Raw genomic sequence first — 27,951 nt, 5'->3', positions numbered from 1 at the left:
GGGGGGGGGGGGGGGGGGGCGGCCGGAGGCTTTTTTGCCTTGGGCGGCAAAAAAGCCAGAGCCGGCCCTGATCCCCCACCCCCCATTTCAGCACCCCTGACTAGCAGTGCTCTCAGTATGCAGAATCAGGTTTCCCTGAGTTCTGTGTCCATCCATCACGTTTCAATATGCTCTAATACAGGCAGCACTCACGTATGCTGAGCAGTATTAGGACCTTCATATTCTCCTTTCCAAACTGAGCATGGCCAAGTCACCCAAGCTCATATTTAGATATCTAAATAAGTGGTCTGATTTTCGAAAGAACTTATTTCCCTGTAACTCCCATTGCAACCAATGGGAATCTAATTCTGTAGCATGCCCCTTGCAGAGCATGCATATGTAAGCCCTATTGGTTATTTATTTCATACATCTATTCCTCTGCCTGATCCCTTCTTCTAGGGAAACAAAATACATCAATAGTTTCAAATATTGGGTGACTCAGCAATGCATAAGACATATGCAAAGGATAACACTACTGCTGCACTTGTCGGGTTAAATACTAGAAACTGAAAAAGCAGAATATTTTCTGCTGTAAAAAGAACAATTGTGCTTTGTGCTAAAATGCTTACCCTTAAATGTACAATAAAGCGCCCTGACCTCAGATTCTTTGTTTCCTCTTTCCAAAGAATGCCCTGAATTCTAGTCCTTTGTTCCTTTGTTGCTATGTATGGGTTTTGCCCCAGATTTCTCTGTCAGATAGTTGTGAGCAGTATTGTCTGCTCTTGTGGATCCCACAGTCAGAATTCCATCCCCATCATGTCTGCTTTAGGCTGGCCTCACAGCTCATTCTGCTTGACTGCACCCTATCTTCCCTCCCAATTGCAATGTTATTCCCAACATCAAATCCAATCTATCGTTTTGACTTGAGTCTCCTATTTCAGTGCTATGTAGCTAGAAAGGCGACAAGTGTCTCCCATTATAACAGACTTAATGTATGGGCCAGTGTGTTGGTGGGAGAGAAGGTGCTGGGAGTGGGAAAGCATGTTAGTGGAACAATAGAACAGCCAACTTCTGTCTCTCGGACACACCCAGCCTAGGCTGGAGCCTGAGATCTTGGCTTATCTTCTGAGAGATTGGTAGCATAGTGCCAGCTAGTGCTGCAAGCTAAATTAGAATTTATTTTAATGTGTTTTGCAGTCTACCGTAGTCTCTGATGACCTGGCCTTAAAAAGTGGAATCAGGCAAGACAGTGAATCCACCTATCACGCAGGCACCAGCCAAAAGATTTTCCGGCCAAACTGGTGTAAGACGAGCAAAGGAGAAATGCAGGAGAGTGACCTTTTCAAGGCTGAGTTTGTCTTTATTACGGACTCTGATGAAGGAGATGAAGAGACCATTTCCAGAAACAATGTTCAGCAGCCTTCTGTAGGTCATGGCACTGGGCATGCGAGATGCCAGTTATTGGCTACCTCCCACATTTCTTCTGGTGGTGAGTCAAGCAAACCTCATGGTGACCTGAATGTTCCTGAGACACAATGTGCTGTGCTGTCGCACAGTGCTACCCGTTCCCCAAAACACCACCAGGTATGTTATTATTTTAACTTTCCTGTGTGGGTGGGGATGTGCATGTCAACTTTTACTTGCCATCTCTTTTGGGATGTGGTCATCCAATTCAGCTCGGGATGGATGTTGATTACTGGCTGCTTTTTGTGGATTATTAGTAACTTCTCTCTTTTGCCACAGTCAGTAGTTCTACATTTCTAGCTAAAAGTGGGTATGTGTCTCACAACAGAGAGGATGTATAAAGGGAGCTGTTAGGAGGGGTGGAGGTGAGTAGCTGGTGCAGATCTGTTAATCTTTTTCTTCTTGCCTCTCTGATCTACTCATCATAACACAATCTAAAGGTGTAGGGCTAGATTCTCAGCTTGTGAAAACTGGCATAGCTCCATTGAGATCAGTGGATCTTGGAGCTAAGCTGATTTACCGCTGAGGATCTGGTTTGTGAATTTTCCCTTCTTTGAACCTTATGCAGTCATTTACATCTGTGAAAAGAGGGTGTAAAATGCTTCTGTTCTATTTTAGTGTCGTTTTTCATTGTCTTTGCACGGGTGTAAATGACAACTCAAGGTGCAAGGCCCATTCTGTGGGCTTGTCTTCGCTGCAACAGTTAGTACACTTGAGTTACTGCACTTAACTAACTCAAGTGAGAGTGAGCCCACTTCAAAATCACACTTGCAGTTACAAATAGTGATTGGATTAGCATCAGGGAGTGACTGCTTTAGCAGAATGATTAGATTGGATTAGTTGATGATCAGTTGCTGTAACTTGAGCTGCAACACACCCTCCTCCCGCTCCCCTCCCCACCCCAACTGGCCAGGGAGTTTGAGTTCAAAGCACCACTTAACTCAAGCTACAGATTGTTTTGTGTGGATGGGAGTCAAGTTAAGGGTAACCCTTGAGTTATAATTCAAGCTAACTGTGCTGTGAAGACACACCCTCTGTTATCCTATACATGGCACATGATTTTATATCAAGTAAAATTTAGGACTTTAAAGAAAATATTAACAAATGGTGCTCAGAGTTTATTTTATTTGGAAATGGATGAATTTAAACCAGAGGGTAAATAAATTGTGAATACATTCAGAAACTTGACTTCTGATGTTTCTGGAAGGAGCACAGATAGTCTCCAGGGAATTGTAGATGGGGAAATAATTTTCTTCTTTTTTAACATAATTGGCCAGATCCTCAATTGATGTAAATTGATGTAAATCCCTTCACTTCAATAGAGCTATGCTAGTCTGAAAATCCAGTCCTTCAGTGTTTTTAAAGAGAAAATAAGACCTGTTGCTTTCTCTGTCTAACAAAATGAATAATTCTTGATGTCCAAGGCTCAACTCCTGATTTCCTTATTCAGTTTTTATTCAAGTTCCCAGAGATCTCAATGTTTTCATGTGACTTTGTGACTGAGTAAAACTGAACAAGAAAGGACCTTAGGATACGACCTCCTAACACGAGGAATTATTCATTTGGATGTGCTCAGTCCCAGTGAAGTCAATGGAAGTATGATGGGATATACAAACCCCACACTGGGCAGCACAGGGCTAAGGAGCTAATGTGGGCTTAGGCAGGTCTGCCCCCACCACATCTGTGAGAGATGTCAGTATTGGAGAGAGGAGCTTAAAAGGGAGAAGCCCAGCTCAGCTGGTGGCACATCAGTCAGGAGAGCAGGTCTCCAGTCCTCAGGTCCTGGAGCAAAGACTGGCTAAAGGCAAGAAGTCCTCAGCTGAGCACTGCCTGGAGACCCCTCCCTGAAAGAAGGAAGGAAGCACAGATCTGTTGTGGATCCACCAGGGATGTGACTATTGTTTTATACTACTGGTGACCTTCGTTTGGCCCACAGCTTTGCAGAAGCATTCTGGATGAGAGCTTTACCACATCTGTGGGATGACTTGTTGGTGTGGGTTTGTTGACAACCACCAGGAGGGTGGACTATCTGAGGCTCAGTCTGAGGACAGAGCCTCGTGAGACTGGACTGGCATACAGGAACACCTGGACACTGCAGAGCAGAGGCCTGAGTGAGTGCTGGGGCCTGGTCCTAGGGGGTGCCCTGGGATAGGAACCCTGGTGACAGGAAGTTTTGCCTGAGTAAGAAACAAAAGATTTGGTCCTTGAGGAGGCAGCTTACAAGAAATGAAAGATCTAGAAAATGAAAATTTAATTGTAGTACTTGGAGTCCACACAGATCATGGAAGGGTTAGTTAGGAATTTTCTCCAATAGCTGCTATCAAATATATGGCAAAGTTTTTATAAGGGAAACAGAGAGTAATATACATGCCATAGTTTCTTAATGAGTTTTTGATGGTCTGACAAGCAATAGGAGAAAAAAAATGTAGCCTCTGGCCTTCTATGCAGAGTTTGGAAGAATTCAAATAAAGTCTGTTCAACTGTATTAATCCTATACCTAAGTTTATATAGGGTAAATGTGTATTATGCCTGATATGTATGCCTCAAGTGTATACCTTCCTAGGTCATTGTTCTAAAGACACATGGCTGACAGATCAACAACTTTATGTACTCTTCCCATCTTCTTTATTTTCTAAATAATATCTGTTACCCTGTATGTGAAAAATAGAATACATTTTGACTAAGCTGCTTTTTTCTGGTGTTCAAAGTCCATCTCTACTGAGCCCCTCTCAATATTTCTGTGGTAACTCTCTTACTCTGAGTAGTTTAGTATTTAGTGTAGTGGTCAACCCTAAAACAAAAGGAAATTATGAAAATGTAAAATGGCTACATTACTTATACTGGGTGTGGTGGCACGCGCCTGTAATCCCAGCTACTTGGGAGGCTAAGGCTGGCCGATCACTTGAGCTCAGGGGTTTGAGGCTGCAGTGTGCTATGCCGATCGGGTGTCCGGTGCCCCTGACAGCCTGGCCAGTGGGTGGCTGAAGGACTGGCTAACAACATGAACGATGCGCTGTGATCAGCACTCTCTTTGGGAGGACTGATCGGACAAGGTGATATTACTTATCTGCTAGTAAATTTACCGGTATTATTCACAGAGGCTTCTCTTACATAGGAGTCTACATTGTAAAAGGATCTTGGTTACAAAATCAACATCAGGGTCAACTTTGGTGATTGTACATATACTACAACATTTGTTTAAAAGAATCATTAACCTCTTCATTTCCTGTCGGTGGGGGAAGGAGAACAATGACTGACACTGAAGTAAATAGATGTTCCAACCACCCTTGGAGGCTTAACTTGCTTGACCGTTGCTGCAAAAAAATTAATGTCATATTCAAAGTATGAAAAGCAGCTCAGTATTTCAAATTTACTAGCTTATTAGTTATCACTTCTTCTGCTCCCCTCACTTCTTGTAAGGCAGCAGTGTTTGTTGAAGTAGCCGGGAATCATGTAGCAGGCAGTGATCATAAAGCAGCCAGTTCTCTCCCTTTTCTCTTCCATAATGCTCATGCTCCACCCACATGGCATAATGGAGCACCAGTTGCCCCAGAAGCGAGAAGCCACTAGATCAATTCATGTGTTAATGAATTACTAACAGATAAAATGTTTAGTGAATAGGGAGGAGCAAACAAATAATGTTCCATGTTAAAACATGGCAGATGTGAGTTTCGATTCAGCTGATAAATGATGGCAGATGCACATAAGGCCGCAGGGTGGCCCATCCTTTGTAGTTGTGTAGGAGGGCATGGAGAGGACATTCCCTCATTTTCCCCCTTGTGCCCCTATGCAAACCCAGACACCTTGTGACTGGAGGGTATAGGTTCTCTCCAACTCCTTCTGCATCTGCCAGTGAAACTGGTCATCCGTAGATGGGAGTGAATGGTGCACCCACTCTTTGTATAGGCTCTCGCTTTAGGCTGTAATCTAGCCCTTAGTAGACAAAATAAACTACAATAATCTGTAATTTATCAGCATTCTGGATTCTGCTCTCATGTATCTTTGAGAGTCTGCTTTTCATATTGGCTCCCACTTCACAGACACAATGAAATTTACAAGAACACTCACTTTTTAAAGGAAATGTAAGAGTTTCAATATCAGATCTCTGTGTTTGTCTTTGGGTTACCTACATGGAAATCCCAGGTTATAAAGCAGGATGTCCCAGATGTTCTTTTTCTGACCCTATTATGACCGGAGATTCCATGAAATAGCTAATATGAAAGCTATCCATTAAAACTTTAAAAACGTATTAACCTTTTGATGAATCCAGCCCAATGTTTCTTGTCCTTACTGATCATAAGCAGAAGTAGTAGAAGAAATACAGTCTGTTTACATACCTCTTACATGCCCCACACTGTATAAGCGCCTCACAGAAACAAACACCTAAAATAAAAGACTAATTCTTATTATGGCATTGGATTTCAGGTTTGGTAGTCTCGCCAATAGTTTTGCAAGGTCATAGTTTGTCTGGTGCAATCTTTCTTTAAAGGTGTATGTGTATATATATATAAAATATAATATATATGTATATACATGTATATACCACAGATATGTGTAGGTGTGTGTATTTAAAACTCAGTTATAAACATAATTATGAGAAACCTAAAAAACAAGGTGCCCATCAAAGAGTTCAGTGTTGCTTCAGCTAGACTGTAAGACCCTTGAAGTAGGGGACATACTGTTTTATGTTTGTAAACTGCCAAGTCCATTGCTCAATAGATAAAAATAGTAAGAAGCAAACAGAATGCCAGATGACATTCTTCCCTCTAAACTGCCACTGAACTAATTCCTTATCCTGGTGATAGCACAGTGCTGCAGGAGGTGCTGGTTTTAGCATGAGACATTAAAAATTAGGACCTAACCACTTCTAGCATCTGATTCTCGTTTATACAAAGGCACTTTCTACAGCTCTGGCACTGTAGAGAGGCATTGAAGTGGGAGCAAATTACATCTACCCCCACTTTCAGGCCAGTGGTGAAAAGAGGCTATAAAGAAATGGGAATCAGGCTCCTAATCTTTAAATGTCCAAATATACTTTCTGTAAGAGAGCAGTTCTCCACCAGAGGTCCGTGGCCGCAAGCAGGTTTCAGGGGGTTTGCAAGCAGGGCTGGTGTTAGACTTGCTGGGGTCCAGGGCAGAAAGCCAAAGCCGGGAGGTGCGGTGCTAAAGCCTGGGGGCCCAAGCCCTGCCACCTGGGGGTGAAGCCAAAGCCTGAGCAACTTAGCTTAATGGGGCCCCCTGTGGCATGGGACCCCAAGTAATTTCCCTGCTTGCGACACCCCCCCCCACCCCACCCCCCCATGCTAGCCCTGACTTTTATATGCATTAAAAGAGTTGTTGTGGCACAGCTGGGCTGTGGAATTTTTATAGCATGGGGGGGGGGCGGGGAGGGGGCTCAGAAAGAAAAAGGTTGAGAACCCCTGCTGTAAGCAATAGGGTCTTAGCCCTAGCGCCCTGAGCAAATTCCATTTTCCTGCAGGTGCTTGTATTCTCTCGTTCTATGCTTCCTCCACAGACTCTGCTCTTTGCAATCCTTATGTGTTGGTTGGCAGCTGATGCAGTCAACCTGAGATGAAGCTGCATTTCAGCAGAGTGTGACTTGATCTATATACACATTCAGTGGTCACCTTTTAAAAGGTGAACAATCGTGACCACACACTGTCACAGTTTCTCCCTGTACTGAACACAGGAAATACAATAATGGTTAGAAATTGCTGACTTTGGTTTTAACCATTATGTTTTCATTTAATTCTTTTCTGCAATAACAATAGAAAATAGAAATGGTGCTCACTGTAGATCAAGGGCCTAGTCTCACTCCTATGGAAGCTAGTGGCAGTTGTTCCATTGACTTCAGTGGAAGCAAGATCAGGCCGGAAGTTTTTTAAATGGTTCAGGATTGTCTGGAATGAAAGATGTTCTATCAACCTCAGATAATAATATTATTTAGAAGTATTTGTTAAAATTTGAAAGTAGATGAGTAATGTGTAGAAATTGTTTGTTATAAAAACTGAACAAGAACCTACAAACCTTCTCCTCCTTATTTGTCTGACACAAATGTAATACAGTAGTTATTCAAGTGTGGTATGATGCAAAGACTAGTTTTTATTTTAATTGCAAACCCAGCAACATATCAGCTAATTATCTGACAAATTCTAAACTATATGGATTAAATCTTGAAGTACTTACTCAGGAAAATCATTGCCTGACTAAGGACATCCATACGTAGTCATATAAACTGTAGTGGGTTTCTACTGTATTTTCAATGGATGGAGATATCTTTCCATGTAATTATGACATTACAAGAAGTAATCCTTTTGATAACAGAAGGTCTGAATTCTATCACCCTTCTTCATATTGAGTAGGACCTTATTTCATGAGGAACAGAATTGGACACTAAATATATTATAGATATTTAGGGCCACATTCTGCTCTCACATCAATGTAACTGTTATTGTGATCACTGATCACTATGTGTGTGTGTGTGTGTGTGTGTGTGTGTGTGTAAAATAAAATGTACACTGTTGGGGTACCATAACTTCTAGTTGCATCATATGCTTACTGACAGCATAATTACTTCAGTTTTTGCTTAAATGGGAAATACAATAGCCTTGAACCTAGAGAAGTGGTAACTTGTTTATATAAGCAAAACAAAATCTCCATCAAAATAATTCATGTGCACAAGTTGTTTGTTCTAAATCATGTCTCATGATCCCACCAGGCTGTATCACTGACAGTTAAGATATCCCTGTGCTGTTAGCCCACAATATAGTACTAATATAATACTTTACGCATGATCATGCAACTGATATGTAAGATTTTAACAGTTTCCCTCATCTCACCCTATTTTAACACTTTTCTTTCTTTTTTCCCCAGTTAACTTCTCCTTCTACTTTTGATCATCTTTCTCATAAACCACCTGCTGCCTGCTTAATTTCTCCAACTAAACTGAAAGTAAAATGTGACATTGTTAGTCCGAAACAAGTCTCTTCTCTGGAAGAATCCTATAACAAGTGGCAGTCTGCAGCTAGGTCTTCTAAACAAGATTCATCTACGTGTTTTCAGGCTACTGCTCACAGTTCACCTCTTTACATGCCCCAGAGATCACCATCTGTATTAAGCAGCCCTTCTTCAAGTACTCAATTCTCCAATAACCTTCAAATGCCAAATATTGCTATGCCTAACTATGTTTACAAAATGTCTGAATTCACAGCATCATCCGTTCCAAGAAAAAGTCCAACTCCAGTTTCATATTTTCCCAATTCAGCAGGAACGCCAGGTTCTCCAGATCAGCCCGTATCTCCCTGTTCTTCTAAGAGATTGAACACATTTTTTGCCACCCCTGTCCATATCACAGCACATTCATTATCACCTAGTTCTAAAGCACTGTCCTCCCCATTTTATGGTTCCTCCTCAACCATATGTAGTGTAAATGAGCCTGGTAGCAGGATGTCCTCTAGTGGAAATCTGATGAAGTCTGGAATTAGATCCCCTCTGCCAACCAGACTCTCTCTTTTAACTGCTATTCTGAAGTCAGGCCGGTCTCAGCAAAGACCACTCTCCTCTGCATCCTGTCCCCCTACCTTTTCTCCTAACTCCCTTTGCTCCTCAACACTCACAATAGATCAAAAGTTTAAAACAAGTCCCCCTACCCCTAAGAAATCTGCCTCAAGCTTTTCGATTAGGTCAAACTCTCCAAGCCAAGAGGAACATTGGCCTTCACTATTTTCTCACTTGCCCATTCACGTGCCTTTGTCCTCAAAGCCCGTTTCTACTCCTCGGGCTAGATCCCTTTCCCCTAAAAAGCACCTTCATGCCAGAACACTTTCTCCTGACTCATTATATCCTCTGTCATCCACCATTTCTTCCTATAGGAAAACAGTTGTATCCCCCCTATTACAACCTAAATCATCTTCAATGCCGCCCCCTGTCCCAAGACACTCTTCTTCCCTTAACCCTGCACTTTCTCCTACAAAACTGTTGCCATACCCTGTCCACAAACCGCAAAGGCCTGAAAAGTCTAGGAGAGTCCACACCTACTCACCCACTTTCACTTGTAAATCATACCCTTTGTCCTCTCCTGCCAATGAAAAAGGCACATTCTTCCCTATCCTAGAAAAATGTTCTTCCTCTTCTCCAAATCTTTTGCATCCAACCTATAAATCAAAAGCAGGTTCATCCCAGCTGTCTGCTCAGGAACTGAATCCTGTCTCCCCTACCCCTTCAAATGTCTCAACCCATTGGTCTTCCTCACCTGCTAATTCTACATCACCTATTTGCCCACCCTATAATATTCATTCCCACTCACCACAACTTAATTCCTCCTCACTGCACCCAAAACATAGTTTATATTCCTCAGCTGCAAGACCTAAGCAGTTGCCCACTATATCAGTAACACCATGTAGATCTCCTGTCCCACGCCAGTCACCTTGTACACCGTTGTCAAGATCCAGGGAGCTGCGTTCACCAAAGTCTTTTTCCCAGCCTCCTGATCATGAAAGCCTGAAACCCAAGGTACTTGTCTTGCATGCTTATTTTCTAATAGACCTTTGTCTTCATACAAAAATTACACCCATTTTGAATGGTGATAGTAAAATTATGCAACTGGGTAATTTTTTTTAAAAGAGAAAAACTTACTATATGAATGGTGTAAATGCAAAATCATAACATCACATGTTGCTAACACCATGTTTTACATTATGGAAGCAGCCACATCAAGAGTTTGTTGAGTAAAAACATATTGTCAATGGGTGGGAGGAGGAGCTGGTGGAGATTGACTTGTTGGTCGTTGTTTGGCAATAGATTTGATTATCTTTAATTTCTATAAAACTCAGGTAAAACAGTGCTGGATATAATACTAATAACTAAACATAGTCTCTGCAAGTTGAGAGCAGATCCTCAATGGATGTAAGTCAGCATAGTTCCCCATTGAAAACAATGCAAGTGCACTGATTTATATCAGCTTAGGAGAGACAGAGAAAGAATCTGTATGTTCTCTCAGTTTTCACTCTTGATCTCTGCTGCTGTTATGCCCAGTCCTGGCAGCCTGCTACAGTTTTTGCTAAAATCCCAGCTCTTCTGCAGCTCTGTCCTTATCCTTTTGCCTCATTCTGCTGTGTCCACATGCTGAAGAAGAGCACTGTGTAGCTTGAAAGCTTGTCTCTCTCACCAACAGAAGTTGGTCCAATAAAAGATATTCCCTCACTCCACTTGTCTCTCTGCTACACTGTAGATACGCCATCTCCACTAACTTGGTTGGTAAAGTGCTGACTTGATTCTTGTGCAGCTTCTGTGTCCTTGTTGTAAATTCTGTATTACAAAAAAAGAAACCTCCCAAGTGCATTTGCTGCTTCAAATACATTTTCCCTGCATTCTGCTGAATCAGCTGTGCCTCCCGCTTTTTGTCACTCATAAGAAGAGGGGGAGAGTCCCAGCAGTAAAGGCAATTGCTGTAAGAGGATTTTGACATCAGTGACTTTTAAAATGCTTAATGTAGAGTGTGGAGTAAGAAAGAAGGAATGGGAGGGGGAAAGAAAGGGAAAGTGGGTGGGCCAAAAAGGATGCAACAGATGTGTACATGTGAGAACAAAGGGAGCTAGAAAACACAGAAGAAAAGATGATGACAGAAGCAAATAGAGTTCATGGTTTTCTGTCCTCCTTAGCCAGGATTCTACACTCTCCATTTTTCTTTATTCCTCTTCTTTCTTACCCCTCAGCTTTCCTCTTACAGCTGAAGTACAGTTACGATCTTAGGAATGATGTCCTACTTTATTGAATTATTCACAATCCAGCTACAATATGGTTTCCTGGATCAAGTTGTGTCAGGTAGAAGCTCCTAACAACCTTTAGCATGTCCAAGAAGTTGTGACAATTAAAACTAGCTCAAGCTAGTCAAATTCAGACTAGAAATACAGCACAATTTTATCAGTAATATTTGCCAATAATTAGGGGGGGAGGGATAGCTCAGTGGTTTGAGCATTGGCTTGCAAAACTCAGGGTTATGAGTTCAATCCTTGAAGGGGCCACTTAGGGATCTGGGGCAAAATCAGTACTTGGTCCTGCTAGTGAAGGCGGGATGGATTCAAAGTCCCTTCCAGTTCTAGGAGATAGGATATCTCCATTAATTTAGTTTTATTTATTTAACCATTGGACCAACTTCCTCAGAGATATGGTGGATTCTCCATCACTTGAACTCTTTAAATCAAGATTGAATGTTTTTCCAAAAGAAAATGATCTTATGCAGCCATAAGTTACAGGCCTGATGCAGGAATCTCTGAGTGAAATTCTATGGCCTGTCGTTATACAGCAGGTCATCACAGATGATCATAAGGTTCCCTTCTGGCTTTAACATTTATGAATTCATTAACAGTTGATAACAGTATCCATTCAAAACCTCCCTCCCCTGTTTTCATGGAGTTGGTCCAAGAGCTCCACAAGCTCACTGGTTTGGTAGGCCTTTGCTCATTTGTTGATGCTGGTTACCACTCTGTCTCAAATATTCCCTTTTTTTGGAAGGCTTGAGGTGAGACAACTCCAGCAATATGTGGAGTCCACAGGTCTCTTTGAATCATAGACTCATAGAATATCAGGATCGGAAGGGACCTCAGGAGGTCATCTAGTTCAACCCCCTGCTCAAAGCAGGACCAATTCCCAACTAAATCATCCCAGCCAGGGCTTTGTCAAGCCTGACCTTAGAAACCTCTAAGGAAGGAGATTCCACCACCTCCCTAGCTAACCCATTCCAGTGCTTCACCACCCTCCTAGTGAAAAAGTTTTTCCTAATATCCAACCTAAACCTCCCCCACTGCAACTTGAGACCATTACTCCTTGTTCTGTCATCAGGTACCACTGAGAACAGTCTAGATCCATCTTCTTTGGAACCCCCATTCAGGTAGTTGAAAGCAGCTATTAAATCCCCCCTCATTCTTCTCTTCTGCAGACTAAACAATCCCAGTTCCCTCAGCCTCTCCTCATAAGTCATGTGCTCCAGCCCCCTAATTATTTTTGTTGCCCTCCGCTGGGCTCTTTCCAATTTTTCCACATCCTTCTTGTAGTGTGGGGCCCAAAACTGGACACAGTATTCCAGTCCATTGTAACCCCTAGGTCCTTTTCTGCAGAACTGCTTCCTAGTCATTCAGTCCCTAGTCTGTAACAGTGAATGGGATTCTTTCGTCCTAAGTGCAGGACTCTGCACTTGTCCTTGTTGAACCTCATCAGGTTTCTTTTGGCCCAATCCTCCAATTTGTCTAGGTCCCTCTGTATCCTATCCCTACCCTCCAGCGTATCTACCACTCCTTCCAGTTTAGTGTCATCTGCAAACTTGCTGAGAGTGCAGTCCACGCCATCCTCCAGATAATTAATGGAGATATTGAACAAAACGGGCCCCAGGACCGACCCTTGGGGCACTCCGCTTGAAACCGGCTGCCAACTAGACATGGAGCCGTTGATCAATACCCGTTGAGTCCGACGATCTAGTCAGCTTTTTATCCACTTTATAGTCCATTCATCCAGCCCATACTTCTTTAACTTGCTGGCAAGAATACTGTGGGAATCAATCTGATTTTAGCACTAAGTACTGCATAGAGACTGTAGTGGCTGATTATTACTGCATGGTGTAACAAACTGTATATTTGAGTATGTACAATGTGGCTAAGCTAACACTGAAGGAAAAACCTTAACTTTTGGAATGTGTTGACTTTTGAGTGCTGATTTTGCAGCCTTATTGCTGCATCATCACTAGTTTTGCATTTATTAAAATGACTCTTTACTAGCTGACGTGCTTGCTGCAATCCCGTCCAAACTGTTTCGGTAACACAAAATCAAAGTAATAATGCTTTCTCATCAGCAGAGTGTGGTTTACAGAAGAAGTGTCTCAACGTAATATGATAGGTTTGGGTGATGAGCCATTTGTGCTGCTATTAATTCAACAAAGATTTGCTACAAAGAGGACAGGAATTATACAGAACATATTGATCAGATTTAATTTTTACTGAGGGGAAATGTTAATTTTAATGCAAAATATTGATTAAAACATTCAGCTGCCAGCTCTGCATTTCTTTTCTTTCTGATTGTAAGGAACGTACCATTCTAGTTTTATATATATACGCCCCCTTTGTACCCACGGAGGAGAGGGCAGGATTTGCCAGGCAGAGTGTAACTGAGGGGCCTCTTGCTCAGTCACAGATACAGTGGAGTACAATTATCATGGGGATCATGTTGAAAACATATATTTCAGTGTCAAAATATAAATGAGAATGTACAGAAAAAATATTTTCAGCTACCACGCAACGACAAATTTCAATAAAAATGCTGTCTATTTTTAAATAAGTTTGAGAAAAGTCAGTAGCAACTTTATGGCCTCTCACGCCTATTGATTGACAAAAACTAGGTCAGACCCAGCTTTGCAGTGGGTCTAACATTCTCTGTCTTATTCTCTCCTTGCTTAGAAAACACTTCTTTACCAAGATCTCTAAAGCCTGGAAAACTCACAGAATAGCAGCTTTCTCAAATTTAGGGATGTCTGAGCTTGTCTAGTCCAATTTAAATCACACTCAAATATCCCGAGTTTGAAAGTTTGACTTGAACATTAAAGAGATCATATTCTGCTTACAAGAGAATGTGAGTTGAAGAAGAGCTCTATGTAAGCTCAAGAGCTTGTCTTTCACCAACAGAAGTTGGTCCAATGAAAGATATTACCTCACTCACCTAGTCTCTGTGAGAAAAAGGGCAGAGAAAGGGGGAGAGAATATCTCAGATGGAAAAATTAAAACAATATCTAAACCATGTTACACCATGTTATATGTGTTGTGAAGTGTGCAGCTCATTTTGGGGGACCATGTTATAATAAATATAATGAATTAGTGTTTGAATCAAAAGGAAAATGACTCCCTCTATAGCAGTTCAGCCCTTCTCTGGATATCTTTAAATCATCCCTGCCAGTGGCACTTCTGTCCTAGTCTCTTAAAAGATATGATTCAGCAAAACACTTACACATGAATATGACTTAAACATGTGAGTGGTTCCATTGACTTGCTGGTCTCATATCCTTCACCTGAGTGCTTGACTTCAACAGAACTGCTCGCGTGCTTAAAATTACATATGTGCTTAAGTGTGTTGCTGGATGTGGCCACAGATTCTCCTGAAGACCATATTTTTTTACCTATGGTACAGACCATCCTTCATGTATTTCCCACAAAATTTCTTCGGGGATAATAATCCCAATCCTGTATATCCCCATTCTGGAAATAAAACTAGTCTTTCACCTCTAAAGACCTAGGGTGAAACCCTGGACCCGCTGAAGTGAACGGGAGTTTTGCCATTGAATCCAGCTGAGCTAGGACTTCACTCCTGGAGTCAAATTTTTCCGTAGGTCACAGATGACAAGTAGGCCTCAGTGCTGCAGGCATCATTCATGTGAGTAGTCCCACTGAAGTCTTCATGGAAAGGCTGCAGAATCATACCCTCAATATGTTGGGCTCAGCTGAATTGCCAGTTGTCCATATTACAAAGAACAGCATGTAATTTAGTAGTTGGCAGGCTCTACTTATGCGTAGCTGAGGACTGGGATAGGAGAGGGATGTAAATCAGGATTTACTGCAGGTGCATTGACACAGCAATGTAGGGCTGCACACAGTGCACCTGTCTGCACTGTCGACCTGATCCAAAGTTAATTGATGTCCTTGGAAAGATTCTCGTTGACACCAGATCAGGCCCTATACCTGCTTGAAGTCAATCCTGTTAGTTTAATGGATACCATATTCATCCATTAAAAGAAAAAAAAAACATATATTTTAATTTTCACAAGCACCTGCTACCTGTAAAAAAAAAAAACCACCCAGTTCTTTCTATTGTCTGTTTTTTATAGTGGCCCTCACTGTACAATCTAAACACTTTTGTCAGGTTTTAATAACTGTGGAATGGCAAGTAATAATTGAACCTGCAACTCGCAGGCACTAACTGGATTATTTTCTTTCAACCGTCTAATACATGTGTTCCTAATTTTAATCACTTGCAGATTAACACATTTTCTCATCCCATGCAAGTTAAACATTTTCTCGTGTTTATAGCTGGGTGGTATATGACCTGTTCTTGAACCGTGCTTTCACGGGTGAATCGTCATTCTATTTCAGAAGCAGGTATCAGGAGCACTGTTTGCACCCGGCCCTCTTCTTGTTTTGTGATCACAGCCTGTGAGAATAAGAGCTTGCAAAAACACATGGCCCCATCCTGAGCGATGCTGAGTACTTGCAGCTCCCACTGAAGTCACAGGTGTTCAACTCCTCTCAGCATCAGCCCTGCAGAAAGAAAAGTCTTGTGCAACTATCACCTTGCCTCAGTGGGTCACAGCTGAGGATACCAAATTCAGGACAAACTGCTGAGAAATAGGGCAAGATGACCCCAAACTGGGCATTACTCATTATGTTATACCAAGCCAGTAACAAAAGTAAACATCTGTCTCACCACAGTGGTTAACAAGAAGTCAAAAATGCAGTCTCCTTAGGCATTCCAGCCCTGGTTCTACCACCCAGACACTGGATTATATGATAAGTGTTTGCTGAAAACTATTTTAATCAACTATAGGGTCCTTCTAATCCAAAGAGATCAGCCACTTAGCCAGGTCAATATATAACTCAGATTTTACCCAATAATCAAACTGATGCCAATCCTTTAGTAACTAAAGCTAAAGGTTTAATAATAAAAGAAAAGAAGAAGAGAGTTAATAAATCATATACATACACGTGATTGCAAAATCCTTATATCAGGCTTGTAGCAGTGATGGAATAGACTGCTGGCTTGTAAAGTCTCTCTGGTGACTTCCAAAAGGTTGTAAGCTCCTCAGTGCATAGTTCAAAAATGCTCCTTTTAGTTGTAAATCCACAGTCCAGAGAATCAGGGCAGGAAACATGCACAATGGAGATATCTCAGGGGTCTTTTGTATTTTCTGCCATGTGCCTGGAAATTTACTATCTCAAACAAAGCTCATAGCTCAGTGCATGGAAACGTACTGGCCCAAGATGGAGTCCAGGGTCACATGAGCATATCACATGTCCTTACATGCTTTGATGACTCAGAGGGGCAGCCATTGCCCATATTCTGGCTGAGGCATCCACAGGAAAGGTTTACTGGGCAGGATGAGTTTCTTCTATGACCCATTGGTAGGGTGAAGTGCCCTTAATGGGCTATCAACCCATAGCTTTCTGGGTCTAATGTAAATTCTAGCCAGGAATACAACACATGTATAAGATACCAATGCATAGCCAATATTCATAACTTTAGCTACAAAGATGCATATAAACAGGATAATCATGCTTAGAAAATCATAACTTTTCCATTAACACCTTACGTGACATACTCGGTACAAGATTTGTTGTAATTGTGTAACAGTGGTAATTTCAATGATATAAATGGTCATATTTAATTATACAGCCTCACAGCAACTACTTGTGCTTAAATTTAAATACATATATAAGTACTTTGCGGGACAGAGGCTTGTATTATTGGAAATTACACCTGTGACATTACTCGGGGTACAATGTGGACTGTTGAACAGCTGTGTCCCCTCAATTCTTCATCCCGGGTGTCTTTTACACTGCTTCACTGTGAAAGCAACCACTCCTAGTCTGCCCACACACAGCCTCCAGCATGTAAATCACTCCCGGCTATACTGTATGAGTGCTATGGCCAGCCACTCTTGAATTACACTGCAGAGCAACACCAGCAAATTCCCAGTCCCAGACTTTCCCCAGAAGTGTGCGTCTTGTACTGCCCAGCCCTCTCCTAGACAACTCAAGCTCATATAAAGGCTGTCATTTTTTAAATAGAAAATGATATGCACAAATCCTGTTATTTCAAATGGAGTTTCCCAAACACTTCAATCCAAGCACACTGGTCTAGATAAAACAATAAAACACATTTATTAATGACAGAAAAAAATGAAGTGATTACAAGTAATGAGGCATAAAAGTTCAAATTTGGTTACAAGAAAATAAAGGTAAAACACAACGAACTTAACAAACTACGTGAATTCAAAGCAAAAGTCTCTCTCGCCAAGTGCTTCAGAGTCTTACTGGCTGAATTCCTTTCAGACAGGATCCCTCCCTCAGTCCAAATCTGTTTCTTTGTTCCTCAGGTATTGTGGCTGCCATGGGTAGAGAGAAAGGGAGGAATAACTTGGGTGTCTGTTCCCCATTCTTATACTTTTTCCTCTTCTCTGAGAATCATCTCCAGCTGGGGTACGGGAGACAGAAAGTCTGTGGGGCTGGGAACCGCCTGCTGTTTCTTTTCCAAGATGTAAATTTCTTGCTCGCCTCTTTTTTTCCTGCCAAAGAATGGCCGATTAACTAGGTGATGGTTGATTTCATTTTGTTGACACCTGGCTGAGGCATCAGTTGGCCTTTTGTCTCTGAGGAACTGGTTTGTGGCTGCTTCCCCAGATTTGGAATATGTCTTAGTAACATCATACATAGAATCTTATAACTTTACATACAATGTTGCCACACATATTTTACCAGGACAGTAATGATCAAATTACGAGTTTTCGAATGGTACCTCACAAGGCATACTTTACACAGTACAAAATTTATCATAGTCTTGTAAAATGACTAAACCTGGGTACAGACTGGCACAACACCTACTTTTAGTTATCACCTGGGCTAGTCCAAATTTTCCATAATTTTTTTCATGGAAAATTGGGTTTTCAATTACATGATTTTTGTGTGTGTGGCAGTTGTCTGCTTTCTTTTAAGTTTTGATTTTTCATTTGAAAACAGAAACAAAAAACAAACAACCCCATTAGCATTTTTGGCCAAAAATTCAAGTTTAACAAAAAGACAAAACTTTCCATAGCAAACAAATCCATTTTTCAATGAACTCTAGTTATCACCCTTGCCAGTGAAAAATTGTTACATATCTAGCAAGTAAGAAAAATATTGTTAACACAATACTAGTTAAAATTCAACATTAGGAGATTAGGAAACATTGCTTCTTCTCTTGCACATTTGCATTCAGAAACTGTTGAGCTTTCTTGTCTCCCTTTTTATTTCTCTCTTTTCCTTGCTCTTCCTTGTTTTGCTGTAGTGTTGAAAACACTGTACTCAATGCCTCAATTACAGGGTAAGAGAAGCATTCAATACCAGTACATTGTCTTAAACATGTCTTTTTTATTTCTATGCCTCCTACACATTTGGCTCTCAGTGTAATGTTCCCCAGCATGTGTTCTGATGAGGACATCACTCCGCCATTGAATGGCAGTCAGGCATGTAGGCTTGTAAAGAATGTCATGAATTTTTCTGTGTTTCATAATGTTTCCAATTTTCCTGTCTAATAATCTTAATGTCTGTTCTTTGTTCCCCATATCAACTAAGTGGATAAAACCCCTCCCATATTTTCCTTTTCTCCATTCTCCATGTTGCTCCCCATCACTCTTTTCTTTCCCACATGCCCTAGCCTCCTCATTTGTCTTAATCTTCTCCTTATTTGTCTTCTGGCTGTGTAATGTCTTTCCACAGGCTGTGTTCCTGGGAAAATGTCCCAGACAACAGACACTTCTTTCAGCCTTTCTAAAGTTGGACTTCTGGAGTGAAATCCTGGCAAAACTCTCACTGACTTCAATGGGGCCAGAATTTCACCCCTGAAGTGTTGAATTTTCTGACTTGGACAACTTGTTCCTGCAGTGAAAATTCTTGAAGACGTTGTGTCTCCCCTGAAATGTGGGAGGGGACGACCTCCCTATGCATAAATCTGTATATGCCTAAGATTTGCACATTTTTGTTTTTACGTAGAACAATTCGAAGATTGCATGGGCTTTGAAGAAGCCATTATGATCTCAGGGGAATCATAATTTTAATGAAAGAGCAATTGGTCAAAAAGGAATGCTACAATTTCTAGGAACAGAGTCTGCACAATTTTTACCAGAGCTTTTAAGCTTTAGTGATTTTGTGTTTGTGTATGTAGATTATATATATAAAATATTAAACACAACAAAAATACTGTGCTTTATAATAACATTAAAGGCCGAAGTTTCAAGGAATGAAATTAGCTTTCCCACAAAATCCACATATGTTTACACACAACCTATGCTTATGTGAGAATATCAAATAATTGAACATTCAAATAGGCATGCAATTATTCCATTTGCTCCTGGATTTTTACAGTTCTAATGAGTATGCCCACTCTTGAAATCCACCTCCCCCCCAAATGTTATAAGATCTAAACCCAGTAATTTAAAATTAAGATCTCTCACTCTGCCTTTCATTTACTTTACTGTGCCCAAGTATTGCAGAAAGCTGAGAACAATGTGTAAGTGTCAGGAATAATGAGATAAAGGTGAATGAAGAATATTTAACTCTGAGTATCTTCTCTTTGGCAGTTTGTCACAATATATTACATGATTATTACGTATACTTAATTATAGATTTTCCCTTTACAAATCTATTTTCCTTACTTTACATATTTTTTTCAATCTGAATCTGTTACCATTGGGTCAACAGCAAAATGCTACTTGCTTCAATAGAAGGAGGACTGCAGCCTTTTTCAATGTGTTTGTGCTTCGTTGTATATTATGCCGCTGACTGTTTCCTGGCCTCATATCAACTTTCAGTATTGTGCATACAATTGTGCACATGCAATTAAATGTGAGCACAATTAGACCTTCGGATGCACCTATTTAGATGCCCCTATCAGACTTGCAAGCGCATTCAGATCATTAGGCACCAAAACACGTGCAATTGCTGATGCAAAAAAGATGTGCCTATAATACTGAAGGATTTTGTTTTGTTTTGAATATTTAGCTTTTTATATATTTATATACCAATATGTATATATGTAAGCTTGTTCCACCTCCATCCCTGGAAACCCTGACTGGTGAGCTCTCCTTGTGATTCAACAGCGCACACACTCCACGAGGTACCTTCACCAAGTGTCTTTATTATTATTTTTTGCCCAGTGCTTTAGCTACAGCACAATGTAGCTCAGCCTTTTATACTGCTTGCTTTCTTTTCTGAGCTATCCAATTGGTGAGCTAATTACTCCAGTAGCTTATCAGATTCCCTACAGGTGCAAGTGATTCCCGTAAACTAGCTAACTCCCTCCTACTCTAACTACCCAGTGCCCTGCATGTCCTAAGTGATGAGGGTGCTGGCTGCCCAAAGGGGCTCTATTTATTGCTGCTAACAGTCCCCCATCACAGTATATGGTTTGTATTTTTAAAAGCACTATACAGACATTGGAGAAAATCTCCAAAACCACTCAAATGATGCAGGAGCCTAACTCCCATTTTCAAAAGTGACTTAGGTGCCTAGGAATTTCAGTGGGAGTTAGGAATGTAGGAGCTTTTGAAAATCCCACTAGGCACCTATCTCGATCCTTAGGTACCTTAATACCTTTACAAATCTGGTCCATAGCTGTCTAAAGTTAATTGAAAATCAATGAGTTAGGCTCATAAGTCTTTTATGAAAATGGGATGTAGGCTCTTAAGTCACTTAAATGCTTTTGAAAATTTTACCATTAACTAATATAGGCCCTGATCTTGCAATTTCCCGCTTGTGGATGTAGCAAACTGCAGGATCAAGGCCATATAGAACAGCTGTGACAAACCTAAGCAAAGATCATGACAAAAGAGAGTAATTTTTTCTTCCATTTTTTTTCTTCCATCAGTCTGTTAAAAAAATTCCTGGTTAGGGAGCAAATGTTACAACATTTGTGTACAATAGTATTCTTGTTGGAAGAGGCGGATTAAGAAAAACCTTATTATTAGAAATAAATTATGTAGAAATTAGATACTCATGAAGCCAGGAAAAAGTATTAACTGAAGAACCCAATAGTAAAGCTTATTATACAATCTTTAATCTAATAATTGACTTGCCTCCAGTACAACACAGTGAAAAAAGCAAAGTAGATAATTTTGTTACTTTATTTCTAGAACTGGATGAACACGGCAGAAAAGTATTCATTAATATTTGTTCACATGAAAACTGACCATTCACTTTGGTGCTATTTGTGACAATTTTTTATTTACTTTTTTTTTTTTTTTGACGATTCATGTGAGTGCAAATTTGTTCATCAGAGTATTTGTGAGAGGGAAAATGTCACAAATAGTCATACACACAAATAATTATGTGAACAGTGGTGCCACCCCTCACACTATGGTATTTTTGCTAAAAGCCCCAGGTCTTGAAATCATGTAATTATATGAGAATCTGAGCTTTAATTTTTTTTTAAAAGTAAGTTTCAAGCTCTCATAGTTGCAGAGAAAAGCTTGAAAGTATGAACCTAAAGACTCATAAACCAAAAGATAAATTAAAAAAAAATCTAAAATGTATGATTTTAAAAAACCTCATGCTTTTAAACCCAATCTCATGATTTTGGCAGGCCTGATTTATGATTTTTTGGAGGTGTGAGGTTGGCAAAACTGTGAATATTGCACGACTATTTACAATGGAAGGGTCCACAGAGACATCTTGAAAGGTCTTCTTGGGTTTGGAGTTACCAGGACAGGGATCAAAACAATACCACATGTTAGTTGACCAATCCACACAGCACAAATAGCAAATATCCAGGCCATAGAGGCCTGAGTCTGCCTTATTAAAATCAATGACAAAACTTCCATTAGCTTCCATGTGGACCACTGAGGAAGCCACAGTTGAAGTGAACAGTTCATGAGAAATAGATACGCAGGAATAGGTTTGCACAGTCCTTCCACTAAGGCATTGCAAATAAAAAGAAAACTTGTAAAATAAAAACCTCAACAGCTTTCTTTATGGATACTTTTCCAAGTTAATTGAAGAAATTGTGTGCTGCTAACAGTTCCCCAGCTGTATTTATGTCTTATATATAAAATATTCATATGATTGTTTTTTAATAATATTTATAAAACCATGAAAATAGCACCATGAAGTGAAGCCCATGTAGTTCTTCTGTAAGAAAAAACTTTTTCAAACCAAATGTAATCACTTTATTATTGATAACTTGTCAATGAGATTGGTAGAATTAGCTTTAATTCTATCATACCTTTTTTTTTCATTCCCATTCCTGCTTACCCCTTCTAGCAATACAAGATCAAGACAAGCTACAAGGCCTTTGCAGCAATCCCTACAAACACCTTGCTTATGGAGCAGAAGGTTAGTGTTTGCTCAAGAGCATGACAATTGCCTCATGTATTCAAGCACATTCTACTTAAGAACTTTTCATAATTAAGATTTTCCTGACATTAATGCTGGGAATATTTCAAAACATAAATACTGTGGGCTGACTATTCAGGATTATATATGCTACTATTCTTCAGGGCCAGTAGTGTTTTATAAGACTTTCCTATTCTGAGTTTCTACAAAAATATTTCTTCCCATGGGAGTTGCAGTTTACATCACACTGTCTAAAATGTTCTTTGGCAAGCTTCAAAGGGCTAGATTTTCACAGTTCTAAAACAGTGACAAATGTCTGGTGTTAAATTTTGATTATACAGTGAAGGCCAAATTATGCAGTCCATACTTGTACAAAACAACCATTGAAGACAACGGTGCAATTGACAACTTTAATTTTGAATGAAGGGTTAAATTTTCAAATCACCTGTGACTTAGAAGTACCTTTGACTCTCACCTTTTGAAAATTTTGTCCAGCATCATTCTTGCTTGTATTCAAGTCACTAGAAAGATTCCCATTGATTTCAGTGGGAGTTAGCACCTAATCTGCTTAGACATTTTTGTAAATCTCTCCCTGAGGCACCTAAATACCTTTGAAAAATTGGTTTGTAGGAGCCTAAGTCCCATTAACTTTCAATAAGACTTGGGGTCCTAAGGGCCTAAGTCGCCTTTGAAAATGGGATTTAGGCTTATATGCCACTTAAGATAAGTCTACGCTGCATTGTAAACCTGGGCTTGTGGACTCAGTGTTTCCAAGACCGTATTTGAGCATCCACACTGCATTATAAATTATTGGACCAGAGGATCTCACAGCCATGTTAATGTCTTCATACTGCACTGACCAGACCTTCTCTCTTGGGTCTGAGGCTTGAACAGCATCCACACTGCAAAATGACAGCGCTAGGACACAAGTCATAGCAGGAATTGGGCTCTGACCCACATCAACTAGCAAGGTCCTAGGACCCAGGTCCTGAGTTCTGCTGACCTGTGTCAGACTGATTTGTGTGTGGATGGAAGCAGGGCTTGGTCTCAACCTGATTCTGAGCATGGGCTTAGTATGCAGTGTAGACATACCCATAGGTCCTTTTTAGAGTTTTACCCCTGGTCAAGTATTATTAATTGTAGGCTAGCTGATAATAGTTGGCATATTTGAAAGTCACACCATGTTTAACAGATACAAACTGGATTTTTTTCTTCAAACCATTTAATACATTTGTTTTTTATACTCTTTAATGCTCGATTGAAGTTTTTCATTTATTGCAGGTTATATCTTCTTTTATTGAAGACTTGGATGCTCAGCTTTTTCTTGAACATTGATTTCATATATTACAAATCAAGGGTGATTCCATTTTAGGAATGGATCTTGGTAACACTCTTTGGAATTTCTACCTTTTTCTAGTTCTATGCACCTTATTCCCAATATATAAAATTGAGTTTGCAGAAAATGATGATAAGGTCATCAGAAAACGATGGTATTGTCTGAAATGACACTAGCATTGAGAGAGAAGCCCTTAGTTATTGCCCTTTCTATTGAAAATACTAACCTTGGCACATTCTGAAAGAGAGAAAGCAAGTTCATATAATATCAGTAGAAATTAGATTTTCTAAGGCAGGATTTGGGTCTCGTGCTCAGATAATTTAGACTACAATGTACTAGATTATGCCTTAAGGCACAGCCTGATCAAGTGTGATGTGTAAGTTGTACCCCAAATAGTCATGATAAGTATTATGACTCAAGCACCACTCTAAGGTACAGTTCCCTCCCTGCTTCTCCCTCATTTTGGGGAGAGGAAGAGAGTAATTTGCTACTAGCCTTTACCAGCAACTAACTACAACATCCTCCTGTACCAGCTCAACTGGGTTGGCTGACACACATTCTCCACCTACCAGCTCCAGGAGGGAGTAAGTAGGCACACAGCACCTACAAAGCCCAGGGCACCCAGTCCTGGTAGCCCACACAAAGGAAAGGGGGGTTATTACTCATGTGAAGGTTTGTAGTTCAAGTCACAGTCTAGCCCAAAGATAGTTATTGCTATTGCCAATAATTTTATTCCAGCTATCATTATTTAAATTTTGGAACCTAATGTTTTTATAAGGAGAGGTGCAAGAGAACTAAGTTTTAATTATATAAATCACTTTTTTTTAGCATATAATTCTTGATAAGATCAGACCAGTTTAGGTGAAAAGTCTTGGGGCACGTCTGCCCATTGAGCTGAAGGTATGATTTCCAGCTTGAGGAGACATAGTCGACCTAAGTGTGATTGAGCTGGCACCCTAAAAACAAAGTGTTTCTGTGGTGGTGCACATGGTGGGACGGGCTAGCTGTCTTTAGTACAAGCCCATCGGGGACACTAGGTACATATGTTGGCTAGCTGCGCCATCGTGGCTACACTTCTATTTTTAGCACATTAGCCTGATCGGAGCTAGTGCAGGGATGTCTCCTTGACCTGGAAATTGCACCTCCAGCTTGAAGTTTAGACATACCCTTACAGCTACACTTCTTGTACCAAGAAATGCTGTTCTGCAATATCCAACACAGACATTCATTTGTCATGATAGTCACTATTGAACACAAGCTGAGCAAGTCTCATCTGCTTATAATTATAATCACTGCTTAGGAGGTGAAACAAGGATTGTCTGACTTTTCGGAAAGGCATTTTTAGAAAAATAAGACAACCCTTGTTTCACTTCTTAAGCAGTGACATTTAATTGTTCGAGGGGTCAAGAGAAATGTGCTTGCCCAGGCCCTTGAAGTCTATGATCTAGTCACAGTTCATACCATGTACCAGATCACATGATAAAAAGGTGGTGGTGATTTTGTTTCTATTGCTGATATGTTTCTCTCCCTGTATCTAACTTTTATTTGTTTAATCAATCCACCTCTATCTCTAATCTCTTTCTCTCTCTCTCTGTACATATAACATTTGGGAGGGTATCCTTTTTAAACTTCCTTTTATGGATTCCCAATGTACTATTGTCCTTTTAACACCGAAGGGCCAAGAAAGACAGTAATTCTAATGCTTTTTTTCTCCTCCAAATGTGCTGGCTGAAGTGGGGTCTTTAACTTTTCCCCCCTTGCTAGATAAGTGGTTCATTGTTTTTTTCATCTGGTGGTCAGACACTCCAATTGGTCAATTAATGGAGCTCCTTACTCCATGGGATTGATTTAAATTGGGGCACTCTTGGGCCAGATGCAGAAGCTCTGCAAGGTGAGCTAAAGGGAAGACCCTTTGTGATCTGGACAGTATGGGTATGTCTACACTACGAGGGTAGTTCGATTTCACTTAAATCGAATATGTGGAATCGATATTACAAAGTCGAACGTGTGTGTCCACACTAAGGACAGTAATTCGACTTTGTGAGTCCACACTAATGGGGCAAGCGTCGACATTGGAAGCGGTGCACTGTGGGAAGCTATCGCACAGTTCCCGCAGTCCCCGCTGCCCATTGGAATTCTGGGTCGAGCCGCCAATGCCTTCTGGGTAAAAAAATGTGGCGAGGGTGCTTTTGGGTAACTGTCATCATCCGTCCGTCACTACCGACCTCCCTCCCTCCTTGAAAGCGCCGGCGGGAAATCAGTTCGCGCACTTTTCTGATCAGTGACAGCGCGGACGCCACAGCACTGCGAGCATGGATCCCGCTGCGACCATCGCTGCAGTTGTGGCCGTTCTCAACGCCTCGCAGCTTATCATACACCTTTCCCTGAGGCAGATGCAGAGAAATCAGGCGAGGAGGCTACGGCACCGCCGTGAGGGCCTGAAGTCGGAGAGTAGCACAGAACTGTCAGAAACCACGAGACCCAGCGCCCAGGACATCACGGTGGCAATGGATCATGTGGATATTCTGGAACGGCGATTCTGGGCCCGGGAAACAAGCACGGACTGGTGGGACCGCATAGTGCTGCAGGTCTGGGATGAATCCCAGTGGCTGCGAAACTTTCGCATGCGGAAGGGCACTTTCCTGGAACTTTGTGAGTTGCTGTCCCCTGCCCTGAAGCGCAATGACACCCGGATGCGAGCAGCCCTGACTGTCCAGAAGCGAGTGGCCATAGCCCTCTGGAAGCTTGCAACGCCGGACAGCTACCGGTCAGTCGCGAACCACTTTGGTGTGGGCAAATCTACCGTGGGGGTTGTTGTGATGCAAGTAGCCAACGCAATTGTTAAGGTACTGCTCTCAAAGGTAGTGACCCTGGGAAACGCGCAGGTCATCATAGATGGCTTCGCCGCGATGGGATTCCCAAACTGCGGTGGGGCTATAGATGGGACTCACATCCCTATCCTGGGACTGGACCACCAGGCCAGCCAGTACATTAACAGAAAGGGCTACTTTTCAATGGTGCTGCAAGCACTGGTGGACCATAGGGGACGTTTTACCAACATCAACGTCGGATGGCCGGGCAAGGTTCATGACGCTCGCGTGTTCAGGAACTCTGGTCTGTTTAGACGGCTGCAGGAAGGTATTTACTTCCCAGACCACAAAATAACTCTTGGGGATGTGGAGATGCCTACAGTCATCCTCGGGGACCCAGCCTACCCGCTAATGCCCTGGCTCATGAAGCCCTATACTGGCGCCCTGGACACAGAAAAAGAACTGTTCAACTACCGTCTGAGCAAGTGCAGAATGGTGGTGGAGTGTGCTTTTGGCCGTCTCAAGGGGAGATGGAGAAGCTTACTGACTCGCTGTGACCTCAGCGAAACCAATATCCCCATTGTTATTGCAGCTTGCTGTGTGCTCCACAATCTATGTGAGAGCAAGGGGGAGACCTTTATGGCGGGGTGGGAGGTTGAGGCAAATACCCTGGCTTCAGATTACGCCCAGCCAGACAGCCGGGCGATTAGAAGATCCCAGCGGGACGCGCTGTGCATCCGGGAGGCTTTGAAAGCTAGGTTCCTGACTGAGCAGGGTAACCAGTGACTGTTAAGTTTGTGGACACAGAAGCTCAACCTGCCACCGTTTCTTTACCCAGTTTATGTTGACTATCCTCTCCAGCTACACACCCCCTTCACCCCCTTCCCCAAAATAAAATCAGTTCTGTTTTGTTAATGAACACCGTTGTCTTTATTACTGTTTTCGCGGGAATGTTTTAAACCGGGGATGCAGACTGTGGCGGGGGGCGGGTTTAGTGTTCTGATGCAAATGATGCTTCTAAACTCCAGGAATGACAGGCTCCGCAGTGGTGGACTGGTTGTTTCAACGGAGCCTACCAGCACTCCTGGGCGGGACTGCGTGTATGTGTCGGCTAGGTGACTTTCTGGCAGGGGGAGGAGGGTTACAGATCCCCTGCTGCGTGGCTCTGTGATCCAGGATAAGGACCGCTGCATAAGATCAGTAACTGCCCTCCCCCGCCACAAAGTCACAGAGCAACCCCCCCCCCCCA

General features: G+C 41.5%; 1 protein-coding gene across 1 annotated transcript in view; it reads left to right on the top strand.

The window, feature by feature from the left end:
- Window positions 1-27,951, top strand: part of MLIP (muscular LMNA interacting protein) — a 174,968-nt gene that overhangs the window by 59,684 nt on the left and 87,333 nt on the right. The window contains exons 4-6 of the mRNA XM_024220440.1: window positions 1,177-1,563; window positions 8,317-9,954; window positions 22,485-22,556. Coding sequence (XP_024076208.1) covers window positions 1,177-1,563; window positions 8,317-9,954; window positions 22,485-22,556 — 2,097 coding nt within the window. The remainder of the gene's footprint in view (window positions 1-1,176; window positions 1,564-8,316; window positions 9,955-22,484; window positions 22,557-27,951) is intronic.

This window comes from Terrapene carolina, unplaced genomic scaffold, assembly GCF_002925995.2.
Source record: "Terrapene carolina triunguis isolate 2854851 unplaced genomic scaffold, T_m_triunguis-2.0 Scaffold42, whole genome shotgun sequence".
Classification (NCBI taxonomy): Eukaryota; Metazoa; Chordata; order Testudines; family Emydidae; genus Terrapene; species Terrapene triunguis.
This window is presented reverse-complemented; position numbering and strand designations above follow the sequence as displayed.